Here is a 27,994-nt window from a genome sequence, read left to right on the forward strand (position 1 = left end):
ATTTTCATTGAAATGTTTATTGAAAACACAGAAACGAAGCACACAAAGGATGCCCTTTGTCAAAATTAACATTACATGACTTATTCTACGTAGAGAGCTGCTTTGGGTCCACAGTGTATCAATGTTAAAAAAATTAAACAAAATTATGTTAAAACATTAGAACAACTTTGAATGATCACAATCTTTAACAACGGCATATTGCAGTCCATATGAACTGATGAATAAATTAAGGATTAAGAATAAAATTAATAAATTAAGAAGTAATACAAAGCGTATATTACAAAGAATTTGAAAAGCACAACATTCCGTTTTCATTTGTTTGACAGATACACTATGTGTGTTTGGTGATCATGGGCCTATGAAATGTTGCGTAGAAACCGTCCTAAACTTGATTTTACGATAATTTTTCAAAGTGCATACGTGTGATGAACATACGCACAGAAAACGTGTGTACGCCTCTTCTTCCGATGTGAAATCCATAAGTGACAAAGGATCTTGAAAGTGTGTTCAGTTTCAAATCTCTGCCTTATAAGCGATATCCAATTAATATCATTGATATATAAAAGAGCACATTTCACCACCCAAATCCTTTACGAGCGTCAAGAAAAGCCTATATTTTCAAAAACCTGCAGCACTCGGACAAGCAAAAGTGCATACGTCTGCTAAGACCCTGACGTGGCACTAAGCACCTGTCAACGTCAAATAGACCGTTTTTATAAATATGAACGCACCCATGGAATTTTGCGTACGCACTATCTACGATCAGATCGGTGGGCTCGCAGGCTTTATAAATGAGGCCCATTGTGATTTTGTTGAAAAGCATTATTTGTATGAAATGATGTAATAATAACTGAGCCTAACATTGTCTCTTCTGTAATGGCAATGCGCCCTATATGTTCTTTCAATGCTTCCAATGTACATTTCCAATTGCATTTAAAAAAGGTAGTGAATCAAACAAATCACTGCTGCTATTATAGCACTTCTTTGAAAACTTGGCTGAAAACCCTTCTGCAAGCCAGACGTTGTTGTATTGATCTACTACGGTATCTGTAACTTATATCTAAGTACCGTCGCACCTTAAAAACACAAAGGATTTGTTTTTTTCACAGATTCTAAATATGACTGAATGTCAAGAGTGTGTATTTACCAAGATGACATTTATTATGAATAGCATCAATATTCAAGTTAAATTATTACAAATGTAAAAAAGCAGTTTTCCCTGTCTGTAAGAGATAAACACGAAACTTCTTGTTTCCACAATCGTACGTGTTTGAAATGTCCGTGTCCATCTGTTTTGAGACGGCTTTTCTGAAGTATGCTGCTCTTCTTGTCAAACGTACAGTAGCTCTTTCAAAGCTCTTGTTTTTCTACTGTAATCCATGACCGCGGTTTTCAGTCTGTATGGCAAAAGCTCACTTGTATGTTTAAAGATTTCATTGGGTGCTGTTGATGGTGGGCAAGTGACTTCAGTTAGATGTATCTGAATGAACACTGTTCGCTCCCTCTATAGGAGATGTTACAGAAGATGGAGTCACAGTATCATGCCAGACACCGTTACCCTGGAAAGAGAGAGAGAGTTTAGGTCACATCAAGTGAGTATGAAGCACGGATTCATATTGATAACCAGCATTGTATCTAATGATGCGAACAGTTACCGGATGTAAATACGACACGTTAATGTTTAGGGTGCTCCCTAAACAAACACACACACCACGAAATGACCATGACACTAGTATATTCTTCACCGCAATTGATTATTTTCCTCCGTGTGGCCTCAACAGATAAATTCATCCTTAGTGCAGCGAACCAGATCGACTCATCTAGGAAGACGCTCTTCACATCTGTAAAGCCGCAGGCAATTCCACTCTCATGTTTATTATAGTGATAAGAAAATGTACTGCGTATCCGCTCAGAGCAAGAGAGAGAGCGTGTGGTTCGCTATGAAGGCAGATATATTCCGTCTTGGGCATCGCATGGGGTTTGGTTATTAGATGCGTTCTGCGTTCGAACCCGGCAATCGGCCCGTGCATGGATGAGAATATTAATTTGAATCCATACATTCTTTTTCGCTTTTGCTAAATCTTCTATCAATTTCCAAGACTTAATCTTTGTCGTTTGATGGGGATGATGTGTCTGTAAATGACTCCGGGAGGCCTGCTGGGAAGAGATTATCCGTCCCCTTTGAACATCACTGTGTGTGGCATCAACCCGCTGCATTGCACATCCATTTTGAGATTGTTAAAGGTGAAATTTGTTTTAGGTTTAAATGTTTACAGTTCAGATTGTTGCTCTGTCAAACCTACGTTTAAAGCGTGTGGGCTGTAAAGCGAGTTTCCCCGAAGACCATCGCTGTAACCCAACGACTGACCGATACTGTGACGTATGGAGTCTCCCTGAAGACAAGATGGGAAAAAAGACACATTACAGGTGATGCTAAACGACACACATAATGCTTCTTACGTTTGTCATGTGACACAAAAGACTGAAAATTCAGTAGGAAGATTTGTAGGTAATTTTTTATTCGATTTCACTAAATTATGGATGTTATTGTGTGTGTGTGTGTGTGTGTGTGTGTGTGTGTGTGTGTGTGTGTGTGTGTGCGTTACCTGTGTAATTCCTGTACTGGGAACCTGTGCAGACTGGTATGAGCTCCCGTTCAGACTGGGCAGATTCATGAACATGTCTCCTGAACCTGTCAAACTGTACGCACCTGAAGAACCTGGGCAGATGAAGAAACTGTCAGTGTGACAGAAAGGACCAAGCATACGCCTGTGATCACTGACATCTCACACATACATAACACAGAGGTAGTCAATTAAGTCAGAATGTAACGTAAAAAAATTCAACACTAAAGGCCAAATACATCATGGTTTTCATATTAATATTTTGAACATTGTTCTATGTGTACTTTGTCAATAACTCATTTTTATTTTAACCATTCAAGCCTTAAAGATTCATAACACAAGCACACTTTTCAAGAAAAACATATATTTTAAATATAAAAACAATAGATATTGTCTTCATAAAGAAGAGAATAAATGTTTGGAAATGCTTTGAATGATGCAGGATCGTGTCTATAGTTAATGTGATAAACTACACATGTGGTTGCTTTGATATGACACCTGAAAGAACTCAAGGAGAAAAGACCTCGTACAGCAACATACAATAAAGTCCTATTCAGTCGAGCAAAATACTATCCGAGCAAAAAAATGAAGATAGTTTTGTGAAAAGCTGAAACATATTTTGTTATCTAATGTAGTGAAATTCAGTTTGAGAGGTATCATTAATATGCATGTGCATGACCACGCGAAGCATCCGTACCGGTGAACATGCTGTTTAACAGATTGTTTTTGTCTTCTGTTGCATCCAGTTGAAAATCTTCATCTTTCATCGGAAATCCTGTGGAAAACAATGTCAGACATTTTATCTGTGGCACAGGACACGGCCCTCATCTCTTTCGCTTTTGATAATTCTACGGTGGAGAATTGAAGGAAAAACAGTTCAAGCATTAATCTCATTTCATGAAACATAGTGAGCGTGGCTTTCGCCTTTCTCTGCGATTTGATGTATAAAAACAGCCGTTGCATGTGAAAGGGAACTGGCAGCAGACTGACCGTTGAAGGGGAGGAGTTAACGGAAGCCCCGCCCATTCCATTTGACATACATAATTTAAGATGGATAGTCATTACAGGATGGAAGTGCATTTTCAGATTTTAAATGAAGATTATAAGTGTTTCATTCAGATGAAGAGGGTGTTGTGTACCCGAGCTGGGCGTCGTGGGCGAGTTGGCCTGACTGTTCTGCACAGCTGCAGCTACAGCGTGTGCGGCCGTCACTGCGGTTTTAGCTGCGTAGAGATTCGCCTCCTCCTGGAATTTACTGATATTCTTCTTATAGCGAATTCGTTTGTTACCAAACCAGTTAGACACCTGAGGGAAAGAGAGAGGTATAACTGGTAAATTTCACATATTTAATATATTTATTCTAAATACTACTTTTCACATAACATGAAAACATTTGTTTTCGCTTTACCAAAATATACTAAACATTAATGAAAGATTTGCTTATTAAATAATGTCAAATATTTTGACAACAGGGCTAAACAAAAATAAAGCGGATTTGAGGACCGTCTTGTCACCAATTTCATTGTTGTATACGTATACCCGAACATGTTTCCGTGAGCAGAAACTGTGCAGTATTTATGGAGTACATAAAAACATCATTTTTACAACACACGTTACACCACAGTATCTTTACATTCCTGTCTGCGTTTTTTATAGCCTCTGTTATTTTTTATACAATTTTACGACATTGCAAATAGACCAACCTTCAGCAACAGAACATTAACGCTTCTACAAACTCAGATATATTAAATACAGCTACCTCGAGCGATAGCTCCTTCATAAAATGTGTTCAAACGGGCCTTAAACTGCCAATGGGAGGGTCGAATCGTTCAAGAGGTGCAATAAAAATGCCTTGCCGGTGTCATAATCTCGAGATCCATTAAAAACAGCAAGAAGAAATAGTTCACAAAACATTGTGTAAATGTCCTCAGTGTTGAGTAAATGCGTGTGTGGTTACATGAAACACGTATATCTCCATTCACACGCACAGAATAATAATCCAGCTGCTAGATAAATGATTTTATGATGCATTCAATGTCATTTTGCTACTGAAACCAACACGGACAGACAACGGTGCAGACAGACAAATGTTTAGTGACATACCTGTGACACAGTGATGGTGCTTGCCTTCCCCTATGGGCAAAAAAAGAAGCGGCTTTTTTTACAGTTACGACTGTGACAAAACAACACCTGCTCCCATAACTCAGGCTGGATGTGAGAAATACATTCATCTTCATTTCTTTCATCTCAATAGTGCGCAACGGCAGACTTCTAAAGGTACAAATACCATTCACAAACTCTATAGACAAATCGATTTTTAAGGTAAAATGTATAAACCTTTCAAGAAGGATCTACTGTGAGCCCTGGAGGTGATGATGGAGGCATTCCTGTAGCTCAGGTCACAGAACAGAGCTGGGATCCGAATTTGCTCCTAATTTGTAAGTACTTACTATTTTAGTAAAGTGTACATGTGTCATGTTTGCTTGAACGATTTTTATAAAAACATTCTTTGAATGTCAATGGAGGAAGTGAATGACACTCAAGCCTCTAAGCACTGGTTGTTTTTAACTTCTTGACTGCTTGGACTCAATGATGTTTCTCGGCACCTTCACAGTGTCACAGACTTCATAATCGAATAAAATGTGTTAGTTCGAGTGTTTAGATTCAGAATAAAATCAGACATTTGTGGACTCGCCTGGGAGACTGTGATGGCACACTTCTTGGCCAGCTCTTCTTTGGCTTCCTCGCTGGGATACGGGTTACTGAGGTGAGAGTAAAAATACTCGTTCAGAACCTCTGTCGCCTGCTTGCTAAAGTTACGACGTTTCCTCCTGAATACCATAAACACAGAGAATAAAGAACAACATTTAAACACTAAAAAACGTAAAACTTACATTTTTAGTTATTGGTGGTTATAAACGTAAAAAGGTTCTTCGATGCCAAAGAAGGTTGCATAAAGAACGTTAAACATCTGAAGAACCTTTCTGTTTGACAAAAGGTTCTTCAGATTAAAAAAAGTAAGAAAGAGTTGGTTCTTTGAAGAACCTTTGACTGAATTGCATCTCTGTGAAGAACCTTTTAAGCACCAATGTCATCTTTAAGGTCATCACACACCTGGCATCGAGGAAGCGGGATCTGAGGATCATGACGGCCTCGCAGGTGCTCTGCTTCAGTTGCATTTGGATGGTGCTGAATTTGTGATGGATGATGTTCACCATGCGCTCGATCTCTTTAGGAGAGATGGGCCGGGTGCGAGACTGCTCCCTCAACAGATTCATCACGTGGGTGGTGAACTCGTTGCAGGCCTGTGGACCAATTAAATGTATTCTGTCATCATTTATTCACCCTTATGTCTTTCCAGACTTGTATGACTTTCTTTCTTGGTACGCTGGTAACCAACGACATTGAACCCCATTGACTTTTTTCTCATACATTTCTCAAAATATCGTCTTTTGCGCACATGCTGGATTCTGATATCAACCATGTCATATACTATAAATCAAGTCATGGGGTTCACACCTGCTCATATTTCTCCAGCTCAGTGTGGTAGATCTGTCTGATCTGAGTGAGTTTGGCTCTGTAGTCCGAGTGCTCGATGGAATTATCAGCTCCCATCCCCGACGCCACTGTGGCTGCAGCGACCGCTGCTGCCCCGCCCCCTTTCTCCGGTCCGGACACGCCCTCCGCCAGCAGCATGTTATCCAGACGCATGAGCTGCGGGTCCGAGGGGTTGTCGTCCTGGCCGCCGCGGATACTGAGACCTGCGAGAGGATAGGTATATAGGTCTTATGATTCTGCTGCTAAATTGTAAGGTTGCTTTTCTACAATGCACATGGGGAAATTGTACATTTCTGAATTATTTTTAATTAATAACAAGATACATTACATTATAGATACATGTTAATAGGGTGAAAAAAAGATACATATTGTGTATTTTAGTGTCTGATAGATGGACAAGCATTACTTGTCCTAAACTACCAAGTCATGAAAACAAAAAAAGGTGTGAAAAACCTGCAGGAGGGCATAAACAACTTCACTAGTTATAGATAACTTAGTTATTTCTTCAACTACCAGACATCTTCTAAACTGAGAAGTGACAAGCGTGTAGAATTAAACACACACACATGCTGGGGCATTAATGCACAGGTCAGGATTAGTTATGACACACTGTTTATCAGAGGACGCGTCAGCCTCGTCTCCAGGAGAATGATTGACAGTGGTGAGTCTCTTCACTGAGGTGGGAGAAACACAAGCTCTATGAGGCGTAAAGCACCGGCAGCGCTAAAACCAAACATAAACTCCTTAAATTCCATGTGTGACGCATGAGCTTCCGTTTGTATGTATTTTGTTTTTTCGTACTTTCTTATGAGCTCCTCTGAGTAAACACAGTGAAGTGCCATTATGAGGTATCTCATGCTCTGAAGAGAGGACGGAGCTGCACACAGTGACTGAAATAAGATATAACATCCACACACTGCCCTCCAGACACACACACGAGAGACCGAGAGAGAGAAAGCGGAAGAGAGAGAGGTAGAGAGAAGAGGGGAGAGAGGGGGAGAGAGAGAGTGTGATAGGGAGAGGGGGAGAGAGAGAGAGAGAGAGAGTGTGATAGGGAGAGGGGGAGAGAGAGAGAGAGAGAGAGAGAGAGAGAGTGTGATAGGGAGAGGGGGAGAGAGAGAGAGAGAGAGAGAGAGAGAGGGGAGAGAGAGTCTATTCATGAAGTTGATACAAGATGACATTTAAAGCACTACAGACAAAGGATAACAAAAGTGAGATGTTAGAATGGAACACAGGAGAAGCCATGAACCAAAATCTACGATGTCTTTGCATCTTGTCAACATTTGTTCTGAAATCTTAATCTCATTTCAGTTTCATCTGTTTTTCTTTGCTCTCGCGTTCATTTGTAATGCCAATAAAATAGCAAATGTAGAAACGTTCTGTATTCAGACCGCAGGCATGAAAATGCTAATTCAGCACGGGGCGCGTCACATGAAATGCTTCTCTCAGAGTTTCTTCAGACGTGGAGTTAGTTAGCGTTGAATGAGCAAGACCACAATTGTTACAAATACAGCATAAGTAGATTTGTAGATTTAGATCACAGTGATGGCTAATGCTATAGAGTCTACAAAACATCTGTTATAACATTAATGGTTGTTGATTCAAGCCAAATGAAACTTGCTTTAGGTATTTAAAAGTAAAATAGCTTGTAAAACATCAAGCCCCGTTCAGACAGCCAGCAACTTTGTTCGCTGTGTGTAGCTTGTCTGTGGCAATGAGATCTTTAGAAGGCGTTTTTTTTGCTTGTGCTAGTAATAGTTTAAACAAACCCTTCAGTAACTGACGAGAGAAGATAACGTAAGCTCCACTGCTTTTCTCCTATTGGTAGTCGTTTGCGAAAGTCGCTTATCATTTGCATAAAGTTGCACGATTCTCAACTTTTGTCATTTGACCGCCGATCGCTGGACACACCTGCGTCCTGTCGCCAAGGGTCACTGTCGCCGGAAGTCGCCGGCTCTCCATTGAAGTGAATGATGTCACTCTGCTGCTGCTAGTCGCTGGCAGTCTGAACGAGGCGTCAGAGTTCAAGTTTAAATCTGTGGTCATGAGTTGGAGTGCTTTAAATAATCTGGAAAGATTCTCAAGGTTTGTACATTTGGAGAAGAACCATTTTATTACATTTTTACAGTGTAAAGAACCTTCTTTCACTATCCAAATAACCTTTTGTGAAACAGAAAGGTTCTGCGGATGTTGAAGGTCCTTTATGGAACCATGCAACCCACAATGTTTCTTTTTGGCATCAGTCAGCAACTTTATTTTTAAGAGTCTAGTTTATGATGTTGGCTTCATAAACTGATGTTATATTGAATTGTACCAATATTCATACCCAACATTTTAAAATGCATCCTTGAACATTACAGCAGAAAACAAAACGATGAGGCTGCTGCTAGGAGATTTCCAAAAAGATAATCAATATATCGGTCTATACTTATAATGCATTGCGCACTACAGCACAATCTTCTTTCTGTTCATACTGTTCTCATGTGTGTTTGCCCGAGCAACTAGATGTTGATGACAGAACGCAGGATGATTGTGGGTGTTGTAAGATGAGCAAACACAGACTCAAGCAGCTGTACACCGAACGGACAGATCTCACGGGAAAACACACTGTCCACCTGATCAAATATTGAAACAAATACTTCTCTTATTGATATAAATCTGTTAAGGAATAAAAACAGCATTTACTTTCAGAAGAACACATGACATACACTTCATGGAAGCTCAATTAAACCGAAGCCAGACAATTCAATTTTATGGAATTAATCCTAAAAAATTAAATTAGCAATATTCTATAGATTTCATAAAACCAGGGGTGCGTTTCCCGAACAACCACATACCTCACTGGTTAACTTGTACGATGCATCATTTGGGAAACTTAATGATGAAGTTACAACTGTTTTGTAACGGAGATCAAATGTTTGAACCAAGTTGATGATGTCACACAGGTGGTGGAGTAATGACGTCTACCAATAAATACGTTCAGATCGATGAATCTCAAATTCTTGCTGTAAATAACAAACATTGCATTTAAAGGCGACTTTTGTCATCCTATTTTTGTTATCTGTGATATTTCATTCATTCATTAGTTTTAATGTCACTCCGCCCAGGGATTCCCCAGGGTCCTTGTCATATTGAATTTGTATATATTTAGAATAATGGATATAGAATGCACTGCATGTTGCTTGCTTACTTTGTACAAAAGCATGATGCATGCAAGTCTACATGTCATAATAAATAAGGAACTATTCTTCTTACCACAGTTCTAGACCTGTATTGTCCAACCACGTATCTTTGCGATGCTGCTTGCGATTGACTTTAAATTGTGGAGCATGCAGGTTTAGAAATACTACTTTTTAAGTTCAAATGTGCAGTTTAATTATTATTATTATTATTTATGACAGGCTTTATTATGGAATTTATTAAAAAAATTAAAGACAGGCTCAATTTAGTTTGTTGCCATATTTTTGAAGGATGGGGTAGTAATGTAACTAGTAACGTAACAAATGTCTTTTGAAATAAAGTTGTCAGACCAGTAACTTCATTACTTTTAAAATGTCATTACCTTTCCAGAGTAACTTGCCCAAAACTGGTCATCAGTAACCATGTTTGGGTCATTTTTAAAGCCATGACTTACAGATCCTTTCACGTAGCTTAGTTTGACACTTGACAGCCATTTACTTCACTGTTGAAGATTGAAAGAAGAATCAGGACACATCTCCTTTTTTTTCTTCTGAGAACATACGAGTTTAAAAAGACCTGAGGCTGAGCGTACAACCGTATTTTCATTTTATGTTACGCTGTTCCTTTAATAGACCATTGAAATGAGTCACAACAGAAGATGAGGTTCTCTAACCCTCGTGAGCGGGTCTTACTCTAAAATAAATCTCATCCGGAGCTCTCAAATCTTCACAACCACCATTTACAAGTCTAATTTAATCTGCTCGTGCAGCCAACGCTCAAAGCCCGTTTCCTCGCCGAGCGATGACAGCTTTAAAAAAAGATTCTTAAAAGCGGTGTAACTGTACAGCTGGAGGGACCTGTGGGTGGTTTTGGATCTCCTCGTGGAGTAGAACGAATCCTTTGAATGCATATTTGATGTAAAAAGACTCTAATAGACAGCCTTTTCTATCAGGGTCTTTTCTTCATTAGCACGTAAAAATAAAATGTCTTATATCAGAAAGAGACACATGCTGGGTGAATTCCATGCAGGGTTTAAGCTTCATAATTAGGAGAATGAATTTAGGGCATATTTATGTGAATAAATAAAAAAGATGATAATTTAGAAGCAATACAAACATTACTTATATAAATAAACAAAATAAACAGTACTACACACAGACAGGAGGTGAGATGTGCTGTAGTAAAACAAATCAAAATTAAACTTTTGGCATTATTTATTTTTTATTTCATCATTCTTGTGAATTCTATTATTATTGTGAATTATTTTGTGCACGATAAAGTAATATTGTCATGTAATATAATAGTAATAATGTTGTAAATATATAATCAACCTCAATAGAAAACAATTATCTTTGTTTCATTCTGAACTAGTGACAACATTTCTCCTAAATTCCAAGCAAAAATCTATTTTTATTTGCAGAAATGGTGCAAACCAGTCAAAATAACAAAAAAGATGTTTGTATATATATTTTTTACATTAGTTATGTATGTATATTATACTTTAAAGCTTAAATTGATAAGGTTTATTGATATTGACTCAAGTCAACTCAAGTAGAAAAATTCTAAAGCACATTTAAAAACGATGTGAGTTGCGCCACACTGTAATGCTGTACAACAAAACACCAATCAAAAGTCAACATCGTGTAACCCTAAATAATAATGACCACACTAAACTAAAACCCTAAAAAGTACATTTTAATCAAAAGCTAAAGAAAAACATAAGACGCAAGAAGGGATTTAAAACCGGCTAGTGAAGGAGCAAGCCTCACAGGCAAACTATTCCAAAGTTTAGGAGCTGCAACTGAGAGGGCCCGACCACCCTTGGTTTTACAGCGACAGGGCAGGACAGTTAAGAGAAATTGATTTCTAGAACTAAGTGCTCTCAGAGGAGAGTGGGGAATTAGAAGGTCAGTGATGTATTTTGGTGCCAGGCCAGATAAAGACATATACACAAAAACAGCTATTTTAAAATCAATTCCAAACTTAACAGAAAGCCAGTGTAAAGACGACAGAATTGGAGGGATGTTGTTCCTCTTTTTTGTTCCAATAAGAAGCCTAGCTGCAGAATGTTGGACAATTTGCAGGTGAGAGATCGCAGTTTGAGGGAGACCCAAATAAAGGGCGTTACAGTACTCCAAGCGTGATGTTATGAGAGCATGGATTACCGTCGTCAAATCTTTATGGGACAGAAACTGTTTTAATTAAGCGATTGATCTCAAAAGAAACCACCGTACTAATTTGTTTCTCAAAGTTTAATAACAAATCAATTGTGACTCCGAGGTTTCTTACATGAGGTTGAACTCTCGCAGAGAGAGAACCCAAATTAAAAACTGATGTAGACCTAGGATGGCCTAAAATCAGAACCTCACATTTGCTTTAGTTAAATTGCAAAAGATTATTAGCTATCCAGCATTTTATCTTCTCAAAACAGCCAGCAAGCGAACCACAACAGTCAGTTTTTGCTGGAAGATAGAATTGAGTATCGTCAGCACAGCAGTGGTACGAAATCTTATATTTCTTCAAAATGGGACCCAGGGGCAGCATGTAGAGTGAAAAAAGGACCTAAAATGGGCCTAAAATGGACCCTTGGGGAACACTACATAACAAGGGAACCGACGAAGAAGAAAACTTCCCAATGCTCACTGAGTAGGTTCTTTAAGGTAATAGGCAAGCCACTGCAAAGCAACACCCTGAAAACCCACCACCTTTTCCAAATGATGTATTAGAATACTATGATCAATTGTGTCGAATGCAGCCGTAAGTCTAACAAAACTAGCTCCACAAATGAATCAGTATCAAGAACTTGCAAAAAGTCATTGCTAACCTTCAACAATGCAGTTTCCATACTGTACAGAGGTCTAAAGCCCAACTGATGAGTGTCTATCACGTTGGACATGCTGACAAAGGAATTCAACTGACAATAGACAACTCTCTAAAAATTTCAGTTAAAAGGCAATTTGGAAATTGATCTGAAGTTACTAAGAATAGATGGATCGAGATAATCCACAGCATGTTAAAAATGGTACAACTCCATTTGCCAAGGAACTATTTATAATGGCAGTTGCACCCAGACTCAATGTTACAAATACTTCCTTAAAAAATCAAAGTGATATGACGTCAGACTCGCAGCTGGAAGACTTGGACTAAAAACAATGTCCACTAGCTCACCAGAGGGATCTGTTGGCGAAGATTGATGGCTTAGTTGCAGCCTTAATATCCAATATATATATATATATATATATATATATATATATATATATATATATATATATATATTTAACTCAAAAGGTTCTCACAGCTATCACTAGATGAATCAAGAAAAGGGGCATATAAAGGATTTAGCACAGAAACAATGGTATTAAACAGTATTTATGTTGGTTCGCATTTTTAGCAATGAGTTTGGAAAGGAATTCAAACTTTGCCTTTTTATCTGATTTTGGTAGTCAGTTAAGCTATATTAATATATAATGCACTTTAATATTTTTAATAAAAAATACAAATTCTGTAACTTTGCCAAGCACAGTAAGAGTAAGTGAATAAGGTTGTGAACAGATTGAGAGAATTATTTTTAATAATATAATATGTCTGTATTCTAAACTCTGTATTCCAGGTTGGAAACACCAAGATCATCCTAGAAATCCCATACCAACTCCCAGGCAACCACTCACCAAAGCATGCAAAGAGTAGTGCATTGATAAACACCATTCACATTTTCTATTCCAATGCTACTTTTGATCCTTATTTCCAGTAGCATCTCGAAAATGGCGCATTTCACATTTAATGTTCCTGTTCCAAAACCAAATAACGCGCACCACACTTATGATGTCAGTTTGCATAAGGCTGCATGGATCTCTCTCAAGGTGTGGGCGTCTGTAGCCTCTCTGTTCACGCAGCAGAAGATGAAGGAAAGCGTACAGCTGCGGTTTAATTTCCCATGACTTCTGTAATCACTGTAATTAAGAGCTAATCGCCATTCATTATTCTCACATAAACTCCTCACAAATCAAAGAGAAAACCACTGCTGGTGGCTTTCATACACGACACGCTGTAGTTAAGCTCTCAAAGACTCTCCGAAGCTTACAGATTTACATCAAAACTAACATCTTCGCCTACTGAAGAGTGAAGCATCTGTCAATCAAAATGATATAAGGTACGTCAAAAATCCAAAGTAATCATAAAGCAAAGTAGGTATAGAGACATACAAAAAGAAGATAAACAAACCATATATTGGTACCAGAAAGAAAAAGTCAAGGTAACCATTTTTTCTGATTTTTAATCTATTGTTATTATAGTATTAAAAATTGTATAACGTTTAATTTTTATAAAAATGTATATGTATGCATTTGCTTTTAACCAAAGCGATTAACGGTGCATTCAAGGTATACATCAGTGTTCCTAGGGTATCAAACCCACATCTTAATGCTGTACAAACTGATCTACAGAAACAGACAAAACACAAGTTTTTATCAGCTTTCTAAATATAACAAATATATCTGGCAATAGATTCACTGATCTAATCAAGATTTTCCCTCTTGGTTATATGACAGAAAAATTAAGAGATTTACAGATAATAAAAAACAGGTAGCAGCCTGAAATAAAAATACACCTCTGAACATCAAACGTGGATTACCACGTGCAATTATCAATATACAGTAACAATCATCCATAACACCCTTACAATTGTACAGCAGTGACTCCATTTCTACTTCTGCATCCTAATAACATTCTTCTGTGTGTGTGTGTGTGTGTGTGTGTGTGTGTGTGTGTGTGTGTGTGTGTGTGCGGTTTGCTTTATGTTTTTAGCATGTTTTTACATTCAGTACGTTCCTCTCGATCAACGTTTTTCAGCCTGATCTCATGAAAAAAACATGTCAGCTTTATTTATATAGCGCTTTTTACAATTTTCATTGTTACAAAGCAGCTGTACAAGAAAAAATGACTATAAGTAAAACATAAAAGGTTATGGAATTCAAAACACAGGTCAAATATCAGACACACAATAAATTCCTATATGCAGTGTTAATTAAATAAGACTACCAAATTCTAGCAGCCCCCCCGGCCAGGCAAAACAGTGCAAAACAGTATGCAAACGGTGGCGAGGAACCCAAAACTCCATTGGAGGAGAAAAAAAACCTCGGAGGGAAACCAGGCCTAACCAGGGGATTCCAGTTCCCCTCTGGCAAAAACTGCAGCCTCTGCACAAGCTCAACAGTGCTTGCACAACAAGGCGAAAATAAAAAAAAAATTAGATTTAAAATTATCATTAATAATCTAATAGTGGCTGAAGTTTTGTAGGGACGTCACTTCCTTCGTCCAGCATTTGTCAGGTCTAGGAATGGATTGCGCCCTGCCCGCTCCGCTCTTGTAACCTTGGAACAATGAGACAAGACTGGCTGAGAGTAGAGTACTGTTCTGCACTCTTTGATGCAACAAATGCATCAGTTGTTATTGGAAGTGTCCCTGGTTCCGGTTGATCTAACTAGTGCAGCCTAGATCTTTGAAATACATATATTATGATAATCTAGTGTATGCAAGATTAAAAAGATGCGTCTTTAGTCTAGATTTAAACTGACAGAGTGTGTCCGCCTCCCGGACATTGCAGGGAAGACTGTTACTTTTTCGGAAATGCAACATTTCCGAAAAATGATATTACATTGCTTCCTACGGTCTTTCCATTACATTGGTGCGGTGGTGTGTTTGTTGAGATTTCAATGGAAGCAAACGAAGCTGATCTTTCTTTTTCAGATATTTTCAACGTGGTCTCAGGCTTTTAGACACAGCCCGGTGAATAATGGCCAGCTCGGAGGAAGCGGGGCAGGTTGTCGATAGCAACGGATCAATTCCAAAGTCGTTTTCGCCTCGAAAGTCGCTTTGTCTTTGAAGAGTCATTCGCCAAACAGCATCAGTGCTGCCAAACAACACACAGAAATCTTCCCAAAAGGGCTCTGCAAAATTATTTTAAACCCATCGTGAGAAAAATAACTGGTTAGGCAAAGCAACGATTTTCTGTCTCAAAATGCGGAACACAACCATCCGAACGAAGATACTTTGTTTTTAAAAAGCACATGGGAACTCTACAGCAGATATTTGCATGGTTCTCATGAGGTCTCATTAAATTCTCTTTAGCCGTCGTCAACCATAGTAATCATACACGTCTTGTACTTATGTACATAGTGATTTAAAATATAATCGAGAAGTCCGAAAGTACCCTTAAGCATAATGTGGGAACATGAAACTCATATTGTACAATAATTTTCTGAATTATTTTAGTGTTCCTGTAACTCCACTGGTAGAGCATTATGGGTTGTGGGTTTGATTCCCAGTGATAAAAAATGCATAAAGAAAGATAAAACCATTTGTCAAATGCATACATGTAAATGAATAAACCGGAACATTTTTGAGCAGCAGCCAATCAGATGAAACCGATGATGTAAGTTCATTCACGACAGCAGAGTCCGGTGTTAATTATGCTAATCGAGCTCCGGACTGCTGTTCAAAGTGTTGCGTTCATTTTGTTAACATCCCATTTAGGAAACACAGTGTCCATGACAGAGAGCGCTGCTGCTGTATTAACATTTCACACGGCCAAACAACAGGAGTGTTGTAACCACTGATCTCTATAAATGACTGGATTGCTCATGACGTCATTACACTGAAGCTACCGCGCAGCCATGTTGGTACGCCCAAACTTTCTATTAAATTAACAGGGAGTTATCACATATTAATGATAAAACAGTTGCTTACCAGTCCTCGTTTTTATATCTAAAGTGCCACATTCTTACCACGCAAATGTCATAAGCATGTAAATGGTTAACTATTTAAAGTCTGGAATTTTCCCGTCTTATTAGATATAGAGTGAGTTACATTCATTTTCATTATAGTAGCGTATATCAGATCAGCAGACTAACAAAACAACTCAACATAAGAGAAATGTGCTTATTCTGTAATCTAAATACAGATAAATATAGGCTTGAGCAAGGCACCTTACCCCTGATTGCTCTGCAGTAATGTGCCACTGTATAAAATTACTTGTAAGTCGCTTTGGATAAAAGCGTCTGCCAAATGAATAAATGTAAAATGTAAAAATGTAAATGTACTTGTTCTTTAAGTCATGAAGCTTTATTTCTAATTTTCACACATTTGCCATTACAACAGTGTGCAATACACACTCACCTTGATGGTTTCTTTATGTCACTATTCTTCCCAAAATAAAAAGAAACATTGGGAAATACATCGGAAATAACAATTAATTTAAACACATGTGAAATAAAAAGTAATTGCTCGCCTAATACGCTGAAAAACAGTTATTTTAGATCGTAAGTCAATGGAGCTTTCTGTCAGTTGGGCACACCAAGATGGCGGCACAATCGCTTCCTATGGCTCCACCTCCTGCCATTGGTTTGGCGTTCTAGGCGCAATCCATTCATTTATATAGATCAGTGGTTGTAACACGTTATAAAATTGTGGAATTGTAAAAGGGCAACAACCAGCAACATCTTTGTGAAGCTGATGTTCCACTTTTTAGCTACTTAAAGAGCTCACAGAAAAGCTTTCTTTATTCTGCAGAAAACAAAAGAAGATATTTTAACGAACGTTGATGGCCACACAACACTAAACCCCATTGACTTCCATTGTATGAACACAAAACCAGTGAGACCTTTCTCCAATTTTGTCATATGCAGGTTTACAACAACACGAGGGTGAATGAATGATGACAGAATTTTCATTTTTTGGTGAACTGCAATATTCAAACAGAGATGGCGATGGAGAGGCAAAGATATTAAATGCCAAACACATTTATGTAAAACTGTTAACAAAGCACATGAATTTTACCAAAAAACTTCAGAAGACGTTCTCAACTGTAGCCAGATCAACTCAAGGACGTATTCAGTAGATGAAAAGGTCAAAGTCAGATGTCGCTCCATTGAGTCTCATCGACTCTGTCTGGAATGTGAACTGCATGTCAACTCTCTCTCGATCTCAGACTCGCTCGGTTATATAGATTTATTGATGGAAACTGTTAATGAAAGCCGCTGAGTATTTCCATTGCTCTTTAGTGTGTGCGCATGCAGCAATCTTTATAGAACAGAAACAATCGATTGATATGATTTCCCAAGACTCTAGTGGGGAAAGAGATGCGTCCAAAGACCCCCAGAGTGAAGCATTTTAAGACCTACTACAGCTTTTAACATATCTAACTAGAATGTAAAGTATTATAAAAGCAGTTTGATTTTTACATTTTTATCCATTGTGAATCATTGTCTGCGTTTGTTGCACTTTTGCGAGTATTCTGCAGACGATCATGGAGTATTCTGACGGACAGGATTTTTCTTTTTGGACTGAACTATTTTCAAAAACACAATGGCATATTAGACTATTTATTTATGCACTTTAAAAAAGTTATTACATTCTTAATGCTGCCTAAAAAGTGATAGTTCACCATCAAATTAACATCCTGTCATTTATTAATTCTCTGTCATGATCCTGCCTCTCCTTGTCTTGGTTTTCGAGTCTTGTGGCAGGATCATGTCACTCCCATGTGTTTTGTGTGGAGAAAGAGCATTGTTTTGGTTTGAGAAGCCATGCTCTCCCTCCGGTGTCACGTCCTTTAGTCCTTGTTTCCCCGGTTAGCGGTCCATTAGTGTTAGTCTTGTCTCCAGCCCTGGTCCATCTTTCCCTTAGTGTTTCAGTCCCCACACCTGCCTCGTGCAATCCTCCTGTTAGCTTTCCCTTAGTGTTTCATCCATGTCACCTGCCGCCACTCTCCCTGTGTCATCAGTCCTTGTTAGTGTTTCCCTTTATCAAGCCCCAGTTTCCCTCTGTCTCTTGTCGGTTCATTTTGCACACTTTGCACATTTACCCTTCGTCTGTCTGGATTACCCGTGTTCCTGTTCCCTGGACTCAAGTTTGTGGACTTAGTTTGTTATTCTTAAGACCTTGTTTGTTTTGTCCCCCTTGTGGGAAGTTTTAGTTTTCAGTCTTGTTTGTGTTCATGTTTTCCCCATCGAGGGTCTTTGTTTTGAAATAAAGTCTTGTTGTTCGACACATGTCTGCCTGCGCTTGGGTTCTGTCCACAACCATAACATTCTCATGTCGTTCCAAACCTGTATGACTTCCTTCCTTCCGCAGAACACAAAATAAGATATTTTCAAGAATGGTTTTCATTGTATGAACACCAAACCACTGAAACATTGCTTCTTTTGTGTTATAAAATACAGAATCATATACAGGAGGGTGAAGAAATTATGACAGAATTTTAACTCTGTTGAACTATCCCTTTAAGTTTATTCATGTTTGCTGTGTGAGTCATTTCAACTTAGTATTCTACATTGTGGCACTATGCCTTATTAAAAAAGATTAATTTAACTAACGCAATGTTGATATGATTTATTCATTACATAATTTTCATGGGTTTCTTTATTTGTGCCATTTTTTCTAGTCTTTATCAACACTTCTAAAAAAAACTGTAGCAGTTGTTTACACTGTTTCATATGCAACAGACGTTTTTACAAACACGTGTACATTGTTGTTTTGTCAAACACATGCAATTCATGCATTTTCACGATGCCAGAAGAGTCAAAGTATACATATTCTGTGTCTGATTGTGTGCCAAAGCTGTTGTGTACATCTGATCAAAGCTGCACGCTCCGCTGGATACAAGGCACGCAACACTTCACCGCTTGGCTGTGCTGCTTTTCTTGGCATCACCTGAAAACAGTCTTTGTTCACCCTCTCCACATGAACGAAGCAAACCTTGACAGCTTCCGTCCAGGTGAGACGAACCAACATCGTTTTTATAGGGACAAAAGTGTTTACTTTGTTGTTTATTTGCATTTCAAAAGAAACACACCAAGGTGATTATTTTAATGCATACATGTTTTTTTTATTTACAATGATTATTATGGTGCTGTAGTTTTTTGGTCTTACACTTCCAACATGAAATGCCAGTCTAATTACGTTGATATGAAAACATTCCCAAAACATTTTACCTCCAAAAAGTGACATATTGTTAAGCAAAAAAACTACATTTTACATGGATTAAAATCATGAATCGGGTGTATAGAGAGAGTAAAAAGTGCCCTTTTATGCTGCCTTCTCTGAAATTCGATAATTTCCGCTTCAACCCCACTTATTGAATGGTGCTCTTTTAATATTAGCAGATACTTGCAATGTTTTAATGCTACTAAATAAATACTTTGAAAGTATCTAACACCAGACAATGCGGGAATTAGCAAGAGCACGAGAAGGCAGCATAAGATTTCACATCTGACTTCAAAAACCCATGCAAGTAAACCGCACATGCTCATTCGGTCTCTCTCACCCACTCAGCGCGGGTCCATAAACTCAGAGGAGTCATTTATTCTGAGTGTTATCTATCATACAGAAATATGCTGTGTGTGATGTGGATTAATTCATCACAGCTGTCTGTGTGATATATAACAACCACTCAATAGGGTCAAGAGTACACAGTAGCAATTAAAGCAACAGAGCGCATATCAGCATCTTTTAACAAACAGCCTGAAGATTTACAGTAGGGCCACTCTTCATTAACCAAATCAAATATTTTAATATGGTCACAGACTCATATAAGTCATGCACGTCGATCACACGTACAATAATCATATATACCCTTATGAAAATGTATTCTGGTTTTACTACAGTAACCATCATTTAACCATGTTTTGCGATAAATGGATAGTTTCCCCCGAAATAAAAATTATTCACCCTCATGTAGATTAAGATCTGTTTGTGACACTTTCTTTTTCTGGGGAACACAAAAGAAGATCATTTGAGAAATATCCCAGTGGTTTTGTGTCCATACAAACGGAAGTCAATGGGATTCTCCGTTGATTAGCCGACTCCATTACTTTACGCCACAAAGTAAAATTATGCCACATATTACAGCAGGAATATGACCAACGCCAGAGCTCACGACAGCCGTGCAAGATGTTTGTGCAGGAGTCCGAGCAGACAGTCGGTCACACTGAGTTGTCAGGTCTGATAAACGGATGGCAAGCTGTTCAATTTCACATTTCGTCCTCGTCATATCCGTGGCCGGGGATCATGCGCCGCTGATATTGATAAAACAATTATCTGCTCGCCGCTCATTTGATTTTCTATTTCAATTACCGCAGGCGAGGACGAGAGCAGGGAGGATGGTTCTATTGATTTCTCTCCTGTCCAGAGAGCGTGACACTCCTGCACACACCGCTGTGATGACACTGCAGGACTGTCATTGGGTCCCTTGATACGATTATGTGTTTAGGGGTGAAAAACAGAGAGACTGTGATTGTTAACTGGAGTTTTATTACGACTAAATGTAATTAAAGATCTTTGTTTCTTTCATGGGGTTTGTGCCAGCATGTGTAAGAATTCATCATCATTAGTAGTTTCAAGATTGTGTCACAAGATGTTGGTGACAGTTCATTCATTGAAATGCTTGATGTGAGGCGTTCTACAGCAGTATAAATGTAAAGCGTAAATTAAAAAAGTCAAAGTTAAAATAGTAAAAACAGTCATTTAAGGAAGTATTTACAATATGGTATAGACAAATATGGTGTGGTAATGGTTGCAAGTACCGTATGTTTTTGAAGTGTAGATGGTCATTGTAAACCCTGGAATTTGTGCATGAGAGATAGTGTGTATAGTATATATAAGCGAGTATATGAGAGTATATGTACAGTATTTGTGCATGAGAGTATATGTACGGTATTTGTGCATGAGAGTATATGTACGGTATTTGTGCATGAGAGTATATGTACGGTATTTGAGCATGAGAGTATATGTACGGTATTTGTGCATGAGAGTATATGTACGGTATTTGTGCATGATAGTATATGTACGGTATTTGTGCATGAGAGTATATGTACGGTATTTGAGCATGAGAGTATATGTACGGTATTTGTGCATGAGAGTATATGTACGGTATTTGTGCATGAGAGTATATGTACAGTATTTGAGCATGAGAGTGTATGTACGGTATTTGTGCATGAGAGTATATGTACAGTATTTGTGCATGAGAGTATATGTACAGTATTTGAGCATGAGAGTATATGTACGGTATTTGTGCATGAGAGTATATGTACAGTATTTGTGCATGAGAGTATATGTACGGTATTTGAGCATGATAGTATATGTACAGTATTTGTGCATGAGAGTATATGTACAGTATTTGAGCATGAGAGTATATGTACGGTATTTGAGCATGAGAGTATATGTACGGTATTTGTGCATGAGAGTATATGTAAAGTATTTGTGCATGATAGTATATGTACGGTATTTGTGCATTATAGTATATGTACAGTATTTGTGCATGATAGTATATGTACAGTATTTGAGCATGAGAGTATATGTACAGTATTTGAGCTTAAGAGTATATGTACGGTATTTGTGCATGATAGTATATGTACGGTATTTGTGCATGAGAGTATATGTACAGTATTTGTGCATGATAGTATATGTACGGTATTTGTGCATGAGAGTATATGTACGGTATTTGTGCATGATAGTATATGTACGGTATTTGTGCATGGGAGTATATGTACGGTATTTGTGCATGATAGTATATGTACGGTATTTGTGCATGATAGTATATGTACGGTATTTGAGCATGAGAGTATATGTACGGTATTTGTGCATGAGAGTATATGTACAGTATTTGTGCATGGGAGTATATGTACGGTATTTGTGCATGAGAGTATATGTACGGTATTTGTGCATGAGAGTATATGTAAAGTATTTGTGCATGATAGTATATGTACGGTATTTGTGCATGATAGTATATGTAAAGTATTTGTGCATAGATATGTACGGTATTTGTGCATGATAGTATATGTAAAGTATTTGTGCATAAGAGTATATGTACGGTATTTGTGCATGATAGTATATGTAAAGTATTTGTGCATGATAGTATATGTAAAGTATTTGTGCATGATAGTATATGTACGGTATTTGTGCATGATAGTATATGTACGGTATTTGTGCATGATAGTATATGTACGGTATTTGTGCATGAGAGTATATGTACGGTATTTGTGCATGAGAGTATATGTACGGTATTTGTGCATGATAGTATATGTACGGTATTTGTGCATGATAGTATGTGTACGGTATTTGTGCATGAGAGTATATGTACGGTATTTGTGCATGAGAGTATATGTACGGTATTTGTGCGTGAGAGTATGTGTACGGTATTTGTGCGTGAGAGTATATGTACGGTATTTGTGCGTGAGAGTATATGTACGGTATTTGTGCATGGGAGTATATGTACGGTATTTGTGCATGAGAGTATATGTACAGTATTTGTGCATGAGAGTATATGTACGGTATTTGAGCATGAGAGTGTATGTACGGTATTTGAGCATGAGAGTGTATGTACGGTATTTGTGCATGAGAGTATATGTACGGTATTTGTGCATGAGAGTATATGTACGGTATTTGTGCATGAGAGTATATGTACGGTATTTGAGCATGAGAGTATATGTACGGTATTTGAGCATGAGAGTATGTGTACGGTATTTGTGCATGAGAGTATATGTACGGTATTTGTGCATGAGAGTATATGTACGGTATTTGAGCATGAGAGTATATGTACGGTATTTGTGCATGAGAGTATATGTACGGTATTTGTGCATGAGAGTATATGTACGGTATTTGAGCATGATAGTATATGTACGGTATTTGTGCATGAGAGTATATGTACGGTATTTGAGCATGAGAGTATATGTACGGTATTTGTGCATGATAGTATATGTACGGTATTTGTGCATGATAGTATATGTACGGTATTTGTGCATGAGAGTATATGTACGGTATTTGTGCATGAGAGTATATGTACGGTATTTGTGCATGAGAGTATATGTACGGTATTTGTGCATGAGAGTATATGTACGGTATTTGTGCATGATAGTATATGTACGGTATTTGTGCATGATAGTATATGTACGGTATTTGTGCATGATAGTATATGTACGGTATTTGTGCATGATAGTATATGTACGGTATTTGTGCATGATAGTATATGTACGGTATTTGTGCATGAGAGTATATGTACGGTATTTGAGCATGAGAGTATATGTACGGTATTTGTGCATGAGAGTATATGTACGGTATTTGTGCATGATAGTATATGTACGGTATTTGTGCATGATAGTATATGTACGGTATTTGTGCATGATAGTATATGTACGGTATTTGTGCATGAGAGTATATGTACGGTATTTGTGCATGATAGTATATGTACGGTATTTGTGCATGAGAGTATATGTACGGTATTTGTGCATGAGAGTATATGTACGGTATTTGTGCATGATAGTATATGTACGGTATTTGTGCATGATAGTATATGTACGGTATTTGAGCATGAGAGTATATGTACGGTATTTGTGCATGGGAGTATATGTACGGTATTTGTGCATGATAGTATATGTACGGTATTTGTGCATGAGAGTATATGTACGGTATTTGAGCATGAGAGTATATGTACGGTATTTGTGCATGAGAGTATATGTACGGTATTTGTGCATGATAGTATATGTACGGTATTTGTGCATGATAGTATATGTACGGTATTTGTGCATGATAGTATATGTACGGTATTTGTGCATGATAGTATATGTACAGTATTTGTGCATGAGAGTATATGTACAGTATTTGAGCATGAGAGTATATGTACAGTTGACAGTACATTAAGTACATATTGGGTTAAATAAATCATATATAGCAAATTCGATTAAATTTGGTCATTTTATTTTTGTGTGCATTTTAAAGCAAGTTGTTTTGAGGCTGTATTTTCTCCCCTCATAGCTTCAAATCAAATCAATGCCTACAAAAATCTGATGCTATAACTGAGTAAATTTCATCCTGAGAGTTTCACACGGACTTAGTCATAAACCAAACCTGCCAAACAGAGATATAAAAGAGAGGAAAAAGAAGAAGTGCACTGTGGGAAAATCCAGTGCAGTGTGTTACTAATACATATGATGATAAGACTTTATGAGCTTTAACTTTCCTCTCAGTAAACACACACGCACAAACACACCAGCAGCTACAACATAACAGGATGGTTTTCATTTGATGTTTTAAGAGGCATCAAGTTTTATGTTTTTATTTGCCTTTTTATTCACCTCAGAAAAATGTTGGATTTCACAGAACTTATGTATTATGAATAAAATATCAGTTGTTCCACAGCAGCACATTGCCTTGTTAAGGCTGTGAAAATACTGATTAAATTTTCATTTCACGGCACGGCAGTATTTTTGCACCTCATATTCTACCCTGAGATATCTCCTATATGGCGTATGTGCTGTAGAGCTTTCTCTACAGCAGCTACAAAGCTGCATAATACACAACATAATCTCAGTACTTTTTAGTGATGCGTTTTTAATCATTTTCAAAATATGAAAAATGACTCAAGATTTAATACAAGTACATAATTTCTATTTTGCACCCATATTAAACGAAACACACCTGCGATACCATGAATGAAAAGCACTGCACAGAAACTTTGTGAAGAAAATCTGAATGTACGTGATCCTTTGCAAAAAGATTTTGGACACTTCAGATCTTTCTTCTCAAGGTCGCGCAGGTGTCCTGTCAGAGTAACCACAGGTTTTACTATATTTGAAGATCAGAATGTGTCCGAATACTTTTAGTTTTCAATTTGAACCTTTGAAACCGTATCAAGAAATCTGAATTAAACAGTTTTGTACAGTATATTTAAGAAATAATTTAAAATAAAATAATTTATATGAAACAAACTTACCGTTATATACCCAATTTAAATTCCTTTCAACTCAATGCTCATGGCTTCTCCGTCCGTATACTTTTAAAAAATGTGCTTATGAAATCTACACCGGCCTTGACACTAAACCGACATACATCAGCAGGGACAGAACGTCTTGGTTTTAAATCAATAATGATCCATCCTCATGTCCATTTTCCGGGCCACTGCTCCTGTCTGGAAAGCTGTCTGGTTCTGACAGTCCTCCACAACCTACAGGGTGAGCGAGCCGAGCACAATCCGGCCGGGCTGAGAGGCCGTAATGAGTCCAGCACAGTTACCTGCGCAGACTTCTCTGCTACTGCAGACGAATAATAAAAGCAGCAAGTGCACAGGGAATGTTTTTGTCCGCACATTCACGACTGTGATTGACAGACTGACATTTAAACTTCATGCGTCGTGAGGGAAGTCATTCTTGGCACGTTTTTTCAATATCTCACTAAAAAAGCTTTATAAGCTCTACATTTTAATGCCACACTCCAAGCCTATACAGAGAAGATATTTAAAAAAATGTTTTAGTGGTTTATCTCCATGCAATTCAAGTCAATGAGATCTAATGTTATCAACGTTCATCACAATACAGATTGGGAATGAGGGTGAAAAAATTATGAAAGAGTTTTCATTTTTAGGGTGAGCCTGAAGAACAAACATCAGCTGTTTGTGGAGACCCGAATCTCTAGTGGGTGTGATCTTTTTTTACTTGTGCCCTTAAGTTAACACCTATAAACCACCCAGGACAGCCTATGAACATCAACGCAAACCCAGCCGCTCAAAACATCTTAGCAACACAATAGCAATGCCCTGGCAACCGCCTAAAACACACTGGAATCTTGTTGTTTTGCATGAGCAAGCATCAGCATGTAGTTAAACTCTTCTGCATTTCCAAAAAAGTCAAAGACCACTTAAAGTGATTTGCATAATTCGATCGTATTGCCTAAATAATGTTATTGTCTAAATAGAGATATCAAATTAAAACCGATTAAGCTCATTAGCTGTGTTTAAGAATTGTCTGAAGTGCTTTACTTGCTTAATATAAACCACGTCTGCAAACCAACCGGATGAATGAAATGCAATTACTTTACCTTAAAGGGATAGTTCACCCAAAACTTCTGTCATCATTTACTCACCCTCAGGTTGTTCCAAACCTTTATACATTTTTTGTTCTGCTAAACACAGAGACAGTAACCAAACAGATCTCATCCCCCAACATAATAGGGAAAATTCTTCAAAATGTCTCATTTTATGTTCAACAGAACAATGGAGGGTGAGAAACAACTTGAGGGTGAGTTAATGATGACAGAATTTTAATTTTGGGGTGAACCGTTCCTTTAAAGAGTGCCAAGCGAACAGGTGTGGGCATAAAGAAGCACGTACCTGTTTTCTCTTTGATTTCACAGAGCACGCTGAACAGAGCCGGCTTCATTCTGTGACAGTTCAGCCCATGCTTTCTTTAGAAGAAAAAGAGAGGAGATATAATATATAAGTGCTTTAGTGCTGTACATCAATGGTCTAAAAACATACATGCTGTTGTTTTCCTCTGCTCTAACTCCACTTCAACTCACAGCATGAAAAGAGGCTTTAATGTTATTCAACCAACATCAGCGTTGTTAATGTATCATAGTTGAATGTGATTTCTTGATCTTAACAGATGCACTTTTAATTCAGTCACCCTTCACAGTGCTGTGTAGCAGGAGCTAGTTGTCACCTGGGAAGTGCTCTCAAAAAGTCACAATTCCAGCACTTTTTGTGGGTTTAAATGTTGCTTTTAAGGCACCAAACTGTTTTAAATGAGCATAAAGTGGATGTGATGCAAGACAAGCTTCCTATATGATATTTTTGGGATCACTCACATTAAGACAATCGTGAACTATAAGATCTATCCTGGTTACCAAAACTTGAACTTGAACACCAGAGCAGGAATGTCTTGGCCAAAACAATGGTTTCATAATTGTGAGATTTAACTTTTGCATTTCGCTATTTCATTAATTGTTTAGTGGTTTCTCCCTTATGAACATTTTTCTTATTTTGTATTTGTAGTAAAACCACCACAGATTCACTATGGTCTCGACACAACAAATTCTAATTCATGGACAGGAATGCGAGGTGTTGGCAGTGGAGAAACTTACTTCGCTTGAGCCTCGTCCAGGCTCTGGTCGGTGATGGTCATGATTTGATGCAGAATGTCTCCAATGTCCTGTTTTCCTCTGGCGTCTCCGTCCGTACCGTCATGCGCGTGAAGGACCGGTAATGTCAACGGGTGTCCGGTGAGGGTCACACCGCCCAGCGTCTGCATCATATGCCTCTGCTCGTCCATGTCAGTGTTCTTTAAATCCACACACGATCTCGATGCCGTCCAGGAACAGATCAGCTACATTAATGCAATAAATGTGATCGATGCGTCCTAACGTGCGCAAGTTAACGCAGAAATAAAAACGGCATGAATAAGTTAAATCTCCAAATGTGTTCTTTAGTATCAGGAATCTTGTATTCCACTTTGATCCTTTTAATTGTTCTTTATGTTGGAGTTCAAACTGCGATCACTTACTCCGTCTAATGTAACACTTTCTGTTTGTTGAAGTAACTGTTACAGTATTAGTTACACGCTACTATTCCTCTCGCATCCTGTGACAGCGTGTGCAGAACTTCACAGAATCCCTCCGTTTCTCATCCTCAGGTGCATCAAGATGAATTAAAAATAAAAGTGATGAATTGAATGCTTTCCTGTGGTCTTTCTGATGTTGCGGTGGAAATATATACTATTATGCTCTTCTGCGTGATCTACAGCAGAAGTGATGCTTGTGGGAAGATCCGTGTGGGTCTCTGTTTCTCGTACACAGTTCCCTTTGGTGAT

General features: G+C 38.0%; 1 protein-coding gene across 2 annotated transcripts; it reads right to left on the reverse strand.

The window, feature by feature from the left end:
* Positions 1–3: 3 nt before the first annotated feature.
* pbx3a (pre-B-cell leukemia homeobox 3a) lies at positions 4–27,994 on the reverse strand. 2 transcript variants are annotated; one of them, XM_079478404.1, is made up of 11 exons: positions 27,270–27,994; positions 26,518–26,591; positions 6,144–6,385; positions 5,739–5,929; positions 5,320–5,455; positions 4,728–4,757; positions 3,764–3,929; positions 3,322–3,399; positions 2,607–2,719; positions 2,304–2,393; positions 6–1,559 (listed from the first exon to the last, which is right to left on the reverse strand). In XM_079478404.1, exons 1-11 carry the CDS (start codon positions 27,455–27,457, stop codon positions 1,467–1,469), a joined length of 1,401 nt encoding a protein of 466 aa, XP_079334530.1. In that variant the 5' UTR covers positions 27,458–27,994; the 3' UTR covers positions 6–1,466. The 2 variants fall into 2 exon arrangements, with proteins under 2 accessions (XP_079334531.1, XP_079334530.1); XM_079478405.1 differs by lacking the exon at positions 4,728–4,757 and having other exon boundaries at positions 4–1,559; positions 27,270–27,965.

The sequence above is a fragment of the Barbatula barbatula genome (genome assembly GCF_947034865.1).
Source record: "Barbatula barbatula genome assembly, chromosome: 2".
In the NCBI taxonomy this organism is placed as follows: Eukaryota; Metazoa; Chordata; class Actinopteri; order Cypriniformes; family Nemacheilidae; genus Barbatula; species Barbatula barbatula.